Raw genomic sequence first — 10,825 nt, forward strand, 5'->3', positions numbered from 1 at the left:
CTGATCCTGTTTCACGCACAAATTTTAGAAAAATTCACGCGTAACGTTTTTAAAGGAAAAACTTCAAATCTCTTTGCTTGTGTACAAGGTTTCTGAGAAATATCGAGGTTTTTACGAAATGAAAGAAGAAAAACAGGGTTACACTAAATCACGCCTTACACTAGATCATAGATTCACAAATCACGTTCGCCTTTCTGTAAAATTCACGCCTCATATCTTAATTTTGGCCTTAATCACGCTTCATGTGTAAGACCCTTTGGCACCCTCCCTTTGAAAGTCAGTTTGACAGCTTTCGCACGATACTGCGATGAAGTACAGAAATATTAAATTCAAAGTTCATCACCGAAACAATTTAAACAATAAAACCTACCTGCTCCAAGTTGACCAAGTTAACAAACATAAACGTGGGTAAAACCACTATATAATACTTACTTTTTTTCTAATCTTTATACTGATTTTCATTTGGACAAATATGATGAAAGAATACCTAAGAAAGGAAACATCTACTTTAATATTCCAGTAGTTTGTGTAGTGTGATCGTCCGGGTGAGTGTAGTTCTGAGAAGAACTGTTGTTGGTGACTGACGTTTCGACTATCTGTGCGATAGTCATCTTCAGAGTCAAGTAAGGAATAGTTGTCAGTCGATGATGTTATAAAGTCTGGTCTGTTGAACGTGATTGGTCTGTTTAGCCGTGATGTGATTGGCTGGAAGACTCATGTAGAGTTTGTTAACAGTCATTGGTCGGTTTCGATCCGTCTGTTGTTTGTCGGTCTGTTTGTCGGTTTGTTCACGTCGTTAATGAGTCGTTTGTAAGGTGCTGGTAATTGTTGACATCTGTTGAGAGGCGTCTGTTCTAAGTTAGTGAACCAGCTTTCCAGAGTCAGTCGTTGAAAGTAGTTTGTACTGTAGGTTAAGCATTTAGCAGAGTCCCAGTCGATTCTGTGATTAGTTTGTCGGTGATGTTCAGAAATGTGATTGTTTACATCGCCATTTCTAGTAGATCGTTTGTGTTCAGTTAGTCGCGTGTTAAGGTTTCTACCAGTCTCACCAATGTAGGAGGCCTGGCAGTCGGAGCATTCGATCTTATAAATCGCTCCCTGTCTGTTGTTGGGTTCGTCTTTGTCTTTAACGTTGGTCAGCAAATGTCGTAAAGTAGTTATAGGCCTGTGAGCTACGCGAATGTTGTAAGGTTGTAGGATCCGTGCGATAGCCTCAGAAGTGCCTTTGATGTAGGGTATAGTAGCTGTAGTCGTGATAGATGTGGAGTCCCTGTTAGTTTCTGTAGTGTCGGTCACCCTGTGAGTGTTTCGTCTAATGAAGTCAGTGTTGTAGTTGTTTTTGTCAAAAACACGGTCAAGGTACTTGTTTTCGTCAGATAAACTGTCCGGTGTGTTGCAAACAAGTTGCGCTCGTCTTGTCAATGTCTTGATAGTCGTAGCTTTGTGGGAAGTCGGGTTGTAGGATGATTCGTCAAGAAGTCTGTCGGTATGCGTCGGTTTTCTGTATATTGTTGTTCGTAGTTCGTTGTTGTTTCGGCCTACCAAACAGTCGAGAAAAGGAAGCTTGCCGTCTTCTTCGATCTCCCTGGTAAACTGAATGTCGGTGTTTTGTTCGTTAAGGTGATTGTGAAAAGCGTCAATTTCGTCTTTGTGTACGGCGGTAAATGTGTCGTCTACGTAGCGTAACCAAAGCGGTATGGTTTGTCGGCAAGTTGCAAGGGCGCGTTCCTCGATGTTTTGCATCACAATTTCTGCGACAACAACGGAGACCGGCGACCCCATAGCTGTTCCGTGCAACTGCTTGTAGTGTTTCCCGTTGTACTGAAAGTAAGTCGATGTAAGGCAGAGGTTAAGTAGGTCCATAATGTCTTCTGTCGGTAATGGTAGTGCATCAGTAGACTGATGGATGGCGGTTTCAGTACACTGTAGAGCCAATTGAAGTGGAATACTGGTGAACAGTGATTTCACATCAAAAGACACGAGTTTGTAGTCGTCAGGTATCTGTACGTCTTTGATAGCGTCAATAAAGTTCTCAGTGGATTGTAGTTTACGTCTCGATTTGTCAGTCAGTGGTTGCAGTATCGTCGTAAGGTATTTCGACAGTTGGTACGTCGGGGACCCACAGAATGAGACTATAGGTCGCATAGGTATCCCAGGTTTGTGTAACAAAATTACAACAACTACTTGACAAACTGAAACAGCAATTACCGACTACCTTACTCCACACAGTCACAGCTATTGCCGACAGAAGAGCCGACAAAACGAGTTACCAAGCTCGTGACAAACATCAACAAAAACTGACGAGACTTCAACATAACAAAGACAAAAGACGACAAAGAACCGACGACAACTGGGTCAGGAACATCTCTTCCCGTCCCCTAGACAAGACTGAGACTCAAGTACTATCTTACGGACTGAAACACTCAGTGACGCCTAAACGTATACCGACCGAGTCTATTGTATCTAGTGTCGAGGCGGCTCTTTCTCGTCAACGAGACTTATCAGAACCTGCCAAGGACAACATCAGAAGTAGAATTGCTTCCACGATACAATCAGCCTCTATAACTGACAGCAACTTAACCAAAGACGAACAACAAGCACTGAAACGACTGAAAAACGACAAGGAAATTGTTATACTACCAGCCGACAAAGGACGTGTTACTGTTGTTATGGACAAGACTGACTACTATGACAAAATGGACGCACTTGTTAACGACAAACAAACTTACGAATTACTTAAACGTGACCCGACGCCAGCACTACAACGTAAACTCAACAACAAATTACTTACGCTCAAAAAGACTGCAGCCTTTGACACTCAACGCTACTACCGGCTGAGGTGCTCTGTACCACAACCACCTAAACTTTACGGACTACCGAAACTACACAAACCTGGGATACCTATGCGACCTATAGTCTCATTCTGTGGGTCCCCGACGTACCAACTGTCGAAATACCTTACGACGATACTGCAACCACTGACTGACAAATCGAGACGTAAACTACAATCCACTGAGAACTTTATTGACGCTATCAAAGACGTACAGATACCTGACGACTACAAACTCGTGTCTTTTGATGTGAAATCACTGTTCACCAGTATTCCACTTCAATTGGCTCTACAGTGTACTGAAACCGCCATCCATCAGTCTACTGATGCACTACCATTACCGACAGAAGACATTATGGACCTACTTAACCTCTGCCTTACATCGACTTACTTTCAGTACAACGGGAAACACTACAAGCAGTTGCACGGAACAGCTATGGGGTCGCCGGTCTCCGTTGTTGTCGCAGAAATTGTGATGCAAAACATCGAGGAACGCGCCCTTGCAACTTGCCGACAAACCATACCGCTTTGGTTATGCTACGTAGACGACACATTTACCGCCGTACACAAAGACGAAATTGACGCTTTTCACAATCACCTTAACGAACAAAACACCGACATTCAGTTTACCAGGGAGATCGAAGAAGACGGCAAGCTTCCTTTTCTCGACTGTTTGGTAGGCCGAAACAACAACGAACTACGAACAACAATATACAGAAAACCGACGCATACCGACAGACTTCTTGACGAATCATCCTACAACCCGACTTCCCACAAAGCTACGACTATCAAGACATTGACAAGACGAGCGCAACTTGTTTGCAACACACCGGACAGTTTATCTGACGAAAACAAGTACCTTGACCGTGTTTTTGACAAAAACAACTACAACACTGACTTCATTAGACGAAACACTCACAGGGTGACCGACACTACAGAAACTAACAGGGACTCCACATCTATCACGACTACAGCTACTATACCCTACATCAAAGGCACTTCTGAGGCTATCGCACGGATCCTACAACCTTACAACATTCGCGTAGCTCACAGGCCTATAACTACTTTACGACATTTGCTGACCAACGTTAAAGACAAAGACGAACCCAACAACAGACAGGGAGCGATTTATAAGATCGAATGCTCCGACTGCCAGGCCTCCTACATTGGTGAGACTGGTAGAAACCTTAACACGCGACTAACTGAACACAAACGATCTACTAGAAATGGCGATGTAAACAATCACATTTCTGAACATCACCGACAAACTAATCACAGAATCGACTGGGACTCTGCTAAATGCTTAACCTACAGTACAAACTACTTTCAACGACTGACTCTGGAAAGCTGGTTCACTAACTTAGAACAGACGCCTCTCAACAGATGTCAACAATTACCAGCACCTTACAAACGACTCATTAACGACGTGAACAAACCGACAAACAGACCGACAAACAACAGACGGATCGAAACCGACCAATGACTGTTAACAAACTCTACATGAGTCTTCCAGCCAATCACATCACGGCTAAACAGACCAATCACGTTCAACAGACCAGACTTTATAACATCATCGACTGACAACTATTCCTTACTTGACTCTGAAGATGACTATCGCACATATAGTCGAAACGTCAGTCACCAACAACAGTTCTTCTCAGAACTACACTCACCCGGACGATCACACTACACAAACTACTGATACTCCTGGGTTCAAACCATTTACTTTAATATTCCAGTTGTTGAAGGTTGAAATGCACTGTATTCACTGAAAATCTATCAATGCCAGGCTGAAAATTTGATTTAGAAAAGAACTTTGGGATTTCAGCTGCTCACTGAGCTGAAGTGAGTGACAAGCTGGTGCATGAGTGACAGGCGTGTGTACAAGATGAGTAGGGAAGAAAAACCTGCTTTATAAACAGACTAAAATTGGTCCGCCATTGGCTATTCGCAATGACGGACGGCTTGTGCTTGCATCATATCTCCTGATTGAGATGATAGGAATAATTTTTTTCGAGAAAGGTCAAAATATTTCTTCAAAATTGAAACGTACGAATAACATAGATGCCATTGTTTTAAGTAAAAGTCCGAGAAAACTTTCTGCCTTAACTAAAGGTGTTATTAAAAAAAATTCTCTCCTGTTTCAGCAGCGAGGCAGCTAAGTGAGTTGCAGAGGCGTGAATGTGGCGAACACACGCGCGAGACGCTCGCGACGCGTGAAAGGCGCCAACGTTAATCGTCTCATCCTAACAATCCTATCCTATCATTGCATGATCAATAGAAATTCAAAATGTTGCCTATCGTTTATTCAATAAATAAGATTTAAATATACATGCTTTGAGTTGAAGTCAAATGTTTGCCTAGTTTACCGCTTATTGCAACACTCTCAGGGGAAGTCATTTTCAAGCAATAAGTTGTGAGCAGATTCAGATATGACTAATTGGGTAGCATGCAATAAGTTGAAGACAACAATGATAACACAATTGGTAAATTAAGCGCTGCTCTATTGGTGAGACATTTTTGATAGCTATATTCAATTCTGCTGAACGACTATTTGAATTCAACCCGGCTGATGCAATTTGGATTGGTTTGGATAAAAGATTGAAAAGGAATGTTGCGCTCAGACATTTGTTAAAGAAACAAACGACAACCTCCCTAGAAACAGCTAAGTACTTCAAGATTTATCAGTTTTACTTTTTCTAAGTTTCCTATTTCTGTTGATTCTTTCCCGTGACAACAAACAGGAGAAAGCCATGATGAATCACGAAGCAGAAATCCTAAAGTCAGTCCAGATAGGTTTAGATGTCTGCATATTTCTTCTCAACACTGATCGTGGCCTACAAGCGACTGAGTTATGTAATGAATGTACAACTCTACTTCAAAACCTTGGCACTGGTATTCAGCTTGATATCTCCCATGTAATATTCAATGCTTACTTCGCCATCTCTGGTTACGCAAATGCAGAAAGATACACTAATAAACTTCTTGAAACGCTCCTCAAGGTTGGAATACTAACAACACGACTGGGAGACAAATATGAAGCACAAAACCGGTTTGTAGAGGGAAAGCAACTTTTTAAAAGCGCACTCGCCATCTGGAAAACGACTGGTAGAAAAAAGGGAGAAGCTGAGGTTCATGAAAGACTTGGAAATGTAGGTTACTACCTATGTGAAATGCAGAAGGCAAAAAAACACTACCAGATAGCACTTGCCATCGCAACAGAAATTGGCGACAGACAAGGTGAAGGAAGAAGTAGCGGGAGCCTCGGAGCTGTGTTTGATTCCCTTGGCGAATATCAGAAGGCTATAGAATATCACGAGAAAGCACTTGCCATCGCGATAGAAATTGGTGACAGACAAGGTGAAGGAAGAAGCAATGGGGACCTTGGATCTGCTTTTCAATCTCTTGGCGAATATCAAAAGGCTAAAGAATATCACGAGAAAGCACTTACCAACGCGATAGAAATTGGCGACAAACGAGGAGAAGGAACAAGGAATGGGAATCTCGGAGGTGTGTTTCATTCCCTTGGCGACTATCAGAAGGCTAAAGAAAATTACGAGAAAGAACTTACCATCGCAATAGAAATTGGCGACAGACGAGGAGAAGGAACAAGTAACTTGCATCTCGGAAATGTGTTTATTTCCCTTGGCAAATATCAGAAGGCTAAAGAATATCACGAGAAAGCAGTTGCCATCGCTATAGAAGTTGGCGACAAACGAGGAGAAGGAAGTAGTAACGGGAGCCTCGGAAATGTGTTTGATTGGCTTGGCGAATATCAGAAGGCTAAAGAATATCACGAGAAGGCACTTGCCATCGCGATAGAAATTGGTGACAGACAAGGTGAAGGAAGAAGCAACGGGGACCTTGGAACTGTTTTTCAATCTCTTGGCGAATATCAAAAGGCTAAAGAATATCACGAGAAAGCACTTACCATCGCGATAGAAATTGGCGACAAACGAGGAGAAGGAACAAGGAATGGGAATCTCGGAGCTGTGTTTCATTCCCTTGGCGACTATCAGAAGGCTAAAGAATATTACGAGAAAGCACTTGCCATCGCGATAGAAATTGGCGACAGAGAAGGCGAAGGAACAATTCACGGGAACCTTGGAGCTGTGTTTGATTCCCTTAGCGAATATCATCTGGCTAAAGAATATCACGAGAAAGCACTTGCCATCGCGATAGAAATTGGTGACAAACCAGGAGAAGGAGCAAGATACGGGAACCTCGGAGCTGTGTTTGATTCCCGGGGCGAATATCAGAAGGCTATAGAATATTACGAGAAAGCACTTGCCATCGCAACAGAAATTGGCGACACACGAGGAGAAGGAACAGTTAACGGGAGCCTTGGAGCTGTGTTTGGTTCCATTAACGAATATCAGAAGGCTAAAGAATATCTTGAGAAAGCTCTTGCCATCTCGATAGAAATTGGGTACAAACGAGAAGAAGGAAACATTAACGGGAACCTCGGAGCTGTGTATCAATCCCTCGGTGAATATAAGAAGGCTAAAGAATATCACAAGAAAGCACTTGCCATCGCGATAGAAATTGGTAACAGAATAGGAGAAGGCTCGATATACTCGAAACTTGGAGGTGTGTATTTTGAGCTTCGAAAAAATCGGCAAGCTAAAGAATATTTGGACAAAGCAGTTGACGTCAGGTTAGCAATTGGTGACAGAAAACTAGAAGCCTACGCTACTGCAGGTTTGGCAGCTGTCTTTGCTTCTGTTAATGACTATCAGAAGACAAAAGAACATTGTGAGAAGGCGCTTACCATCAGCAGAGAATGTGGCAATAGAAAGTTCGAAGCAGAAATTTACCTAAACCTTGGAAATCTATACCTTTCGCTTGGTGAAAGTGGCAAGGCAGAAGACTACTTAGAGAAAGCTTGTTCCATAAGCAGCCAGTTTGGATATAAGATGACTCATTTTCAAAGCCTTCTTGGTATTACACAGTTAAAGATATCACAGTCGGAGGTTGTGGAGGCAAACCAATGTCTTCTTCAATGTATCGGCAAATATGAACAAATCAGGACTTTTCTGAAAGGAAACAGTGAATTTAAAATGTCTCTGTTAGAAGAACATGGTACTTTTCCCTACCAGTTACTCACTAACTTGCTATGCCGTATTGGAAAATTTCGAGATGCTCTTTATGCTGAGGAGCTGGTACGAGCAAGAGTCCTCGCTGAATTCATGGCAGATAAGTACTCCCTGGAAAGCCACTTCACAGCTGATCCACAATCATGGTTCGGGATTGAAAACATCATGAAGAGAGAAAGAAACTGTGTTTGTTTGTTCCTTTCATATAGAGAACGGCAAGTTCTTCTCTGGGTATTGAAAGCAAATGGAGACATTTTCTTCCGAGCAACAGTTGAAGCGGAAGTTGACACCCTAATTGCTGAGAAAGTTTGCGACGTGGAAGGAGTTTTCAAAAAGAGCGCCGCCGGCTTTGGAGTTTTACCCGCAGCAAACTGCGAAGATCGATCATTGAATGACGACGTGACGACATCTCTTCATGAAGAGAGCCGGGCAAATTTGCGAGGTGACGAAACTAAAGATACCGAAAGAACTCATCAATTGTGCTACAAATGGATCGTCGCACCTGTGGCAGATTTACTTACTGAGCCTGAAATCATCATTGTGCCCGATCGATTCTTGTATCGAGTCCCATTTGCTGCCTTGTGTGATGAACCAGTCGGAAAGTATTTATCGGAGAAGTACAGAATACGCATCGTCCCTTCTCTAACGACTCTGCGGCTCATCCAAGAATGTCCAGCGGACTATCACAGTCTTACTGGCGCACTGGTTGTTGGTGATCCTACGGTTGGCAAAGTGCATTACAATGGACGTCTTACTGACATTACGCCATTGTTTCATGCAAATAAGGAAGCAGAGATGGTTGGTCGACTGCTCGGCGTTCAGCCTTTGTCAGGAAGTCGCGCGACAAAGCAGGCGGTACTTCAAGCGATACCTTCAGTGAGTCTGATACATCTTGCTGCTCATGGAAATGCCGAAAGAGGAGAGATTGCTCTCTCTCCTCAATCTACCACTAACGGTATTCCCCAAGAGGAAGACTACCTCCTGACAATGTCCGACATTCAGGTAATTCAGGTGCGAGCCAAACTGGTAGTACTCAGCTGTTGTCATAGTGGGCGTGGATTGGTAAAAAAGGAAGGAATTATTGGAATCGCTCGAGCTTTCTTAGCATCCGGTGCACGTTCAGTGTTGGTAGCATCGTGGGCTATAGAAGACGAAGCAACGGCTAAGCTCATGGAACATTTCTATGAACACCTTGTTCGTGGAGAAAGTGCCAGCGAATCTCTTCACCAGGCCGTTCAATGGTTGAGAAGCAACGGCTTTCCCAAATCTTCCCAATGGGCTCCGTTTGTGCTTATGGGGGATAACGTGGCATTCGATTTTATGAAAAAAAGGTAAGTCTGAGCGTAATGTGCAATTATCTATAATAAACCGATTAGCACACTAAAATTGTTCAGTTGGCCAACTTTTTTTGTTTATTCGTTTTTGTCTTAGTCTTTCATTCATAAAATATCAAGAAAAAGAAGACTATTTTATCTAATGCTAGGAGCCGGAAGAATTTGATGAATTGCTTTCTAGAATTTGCCTGGAATTAGAGTTTCTTTCGAATGGAAGATATTTGGAAATAATTGTTCAAGGCCGATACGATGCTAGACACTTTGACAATGAAGGTAATCTGAGAATCTTAAGCTAACACTAAAAAAGTTAACTTTATTTTGTAAAAAAAAAACAATAACGACTAAATGATAATTTTAAGGGGCTTTCGCATCAAACATTTAGAAAGATTGGAAAATCATGGCCTATGACGATGAGGAAGAAAGTAATTTATTCTATAGGAAATCAGTTCTGCATGCTTTAAAGTTAAAAAGAGTAGTAAATGTATGTTTTTTTTGTGTTTTTTTTCAGGAATGAAGAACTCAAGGAGGACAACAACGAGGCAGAGAAGGAACAGAGTCACGACTGAAGAAAAGATTCTTCTTCCTGTACATTGTTTTAAAATGAACACTGGTATTACTTTTCGTAGACAATTTTCACTTTTTTCTTAAGTCAAGTACGTTTTTGCATGCTTTGTAAACATGACTGAATCGAAAGCGAACGACAACGAAACGTATATCAAAAGGGAACTAATATAAGTTGGGACACGAAAAGTTATCTTAATGTTCAAAAATGTAAGAGTGTTGGCAAGGTTTCGTCAGAACTCAAAGTTAATCCTCGATTTAAAGAACCGTGATCTGGTTTTCAATTCTCGCTTACTGTTGTCTGCTTTGCAGCCCTTATTTGGTCTGGTCATACAATGCCCTTCCTACCCCACTGAGGAGAGAGCACGTAGCGTGACGAGACCAAACAAAGGTTGCTGCCATTCCTCCGTTAGAAAAAGAGCGGTAAACAAAACACGTTTCAACTCAAAAAACGATACAAAAAATTACCTGCTAACCTTTCTTATCCCAAAAAATATCGACCTTAATCGACGAGGCTCTCGCGAAGGCCATAAACCATTACACTTACCAAATGAACCCAAAATGTTTAGTGGATGTCATTCTTTGTGCATGGCCCCCTTCTTACACGAAATCATTAGCAAGAAAGCAATACTCCAACCCTGTAATTGGTACAAGATATCCAAATGCTGTGATATGATTGGTCCGAGATTAAAAACCCTAATGCAGCAATCTGATTGGTGAGAGATACATTTACATATCCTAGTTTGGCGATCTTTAGTGAAGCAGGCAACATACCATTCGATACACTGACTTAAGAGTTTTTTTCTTATAAAAAATAACTCAAAAATGAGACTCCGTAATTATTTTAAAATCATTTTAGATTTCGAACTGAGATGTTCCACAAACTGGTCGGAAGGAATCGCTATGTGCTCGGTTTCTTTGTGAAAAGCGTCCTTCTTCTCACAAGTATCATCTATGTCAAAAGCTGAAGAAAAGAGTTTGAGAACGGTTAAATTTCAAGCTTA

At 41.9% G+C, this 10,825-nt stretch overlaps 1 protein-coding gene across 1 annotated transcript; it reads left to right on the forward strand.

Annotated features, from left to right (window-relative positions):
* The first annotated feature begins 7,746 nt into the window (after positions 1-7,746).
* On the forward strand, positions 7,747-10,303 carry LOC113673127 (tetratricopeptide repeat protein 28-like). The gene is made up of 2 exons (XM_089183636.1): positions 7,747-9,257; positions 9,769-10,303. Exons 1-2 carry the CDS (start codon positions 7,747-7,749, stop codon positions 9,824-9,826), a joined length of 1,569 nt encoding a protein of 522 aa, XP_089039762.1. The 3' UTR covers positions 9,827-10,303.
* Positions 10,304-10,825: the final 522 nt, after the last annotated feature.

Source organism: Pocillopora damicornis, chromosome 10, assembly GCF_964200805.1.
Source record: "Pocillopora damicornis chromosome 10, jaPocDami1.2, whole genome shotgun sequence".
NCBI classification, from domain to species: domain Eukaryota; kingdom Metazoa; phylum Cnidaria; class Anthozoa; order Scleractinia; family Pocilloporidae; genus Pocillopora; species Pocillopora damicornis.

Bases quoted from the DNA above. Each gene is read 5' to 3' on its own strand.
- LOC113673127 (XM_089183636.1), top strand. From the start codon at position 7,747: ATGACTCATTTTCAAAGCCTTCTTGGTATTACACAGTTAAAGATATCA. The intron at 9,258-9,768 runs GTAAGTCTGAGC...GTTTTTTTTCAG, and splicing joins TTCGATTTTATGAAAAAAAG to GAATGAAGAACTCAAGGAGG.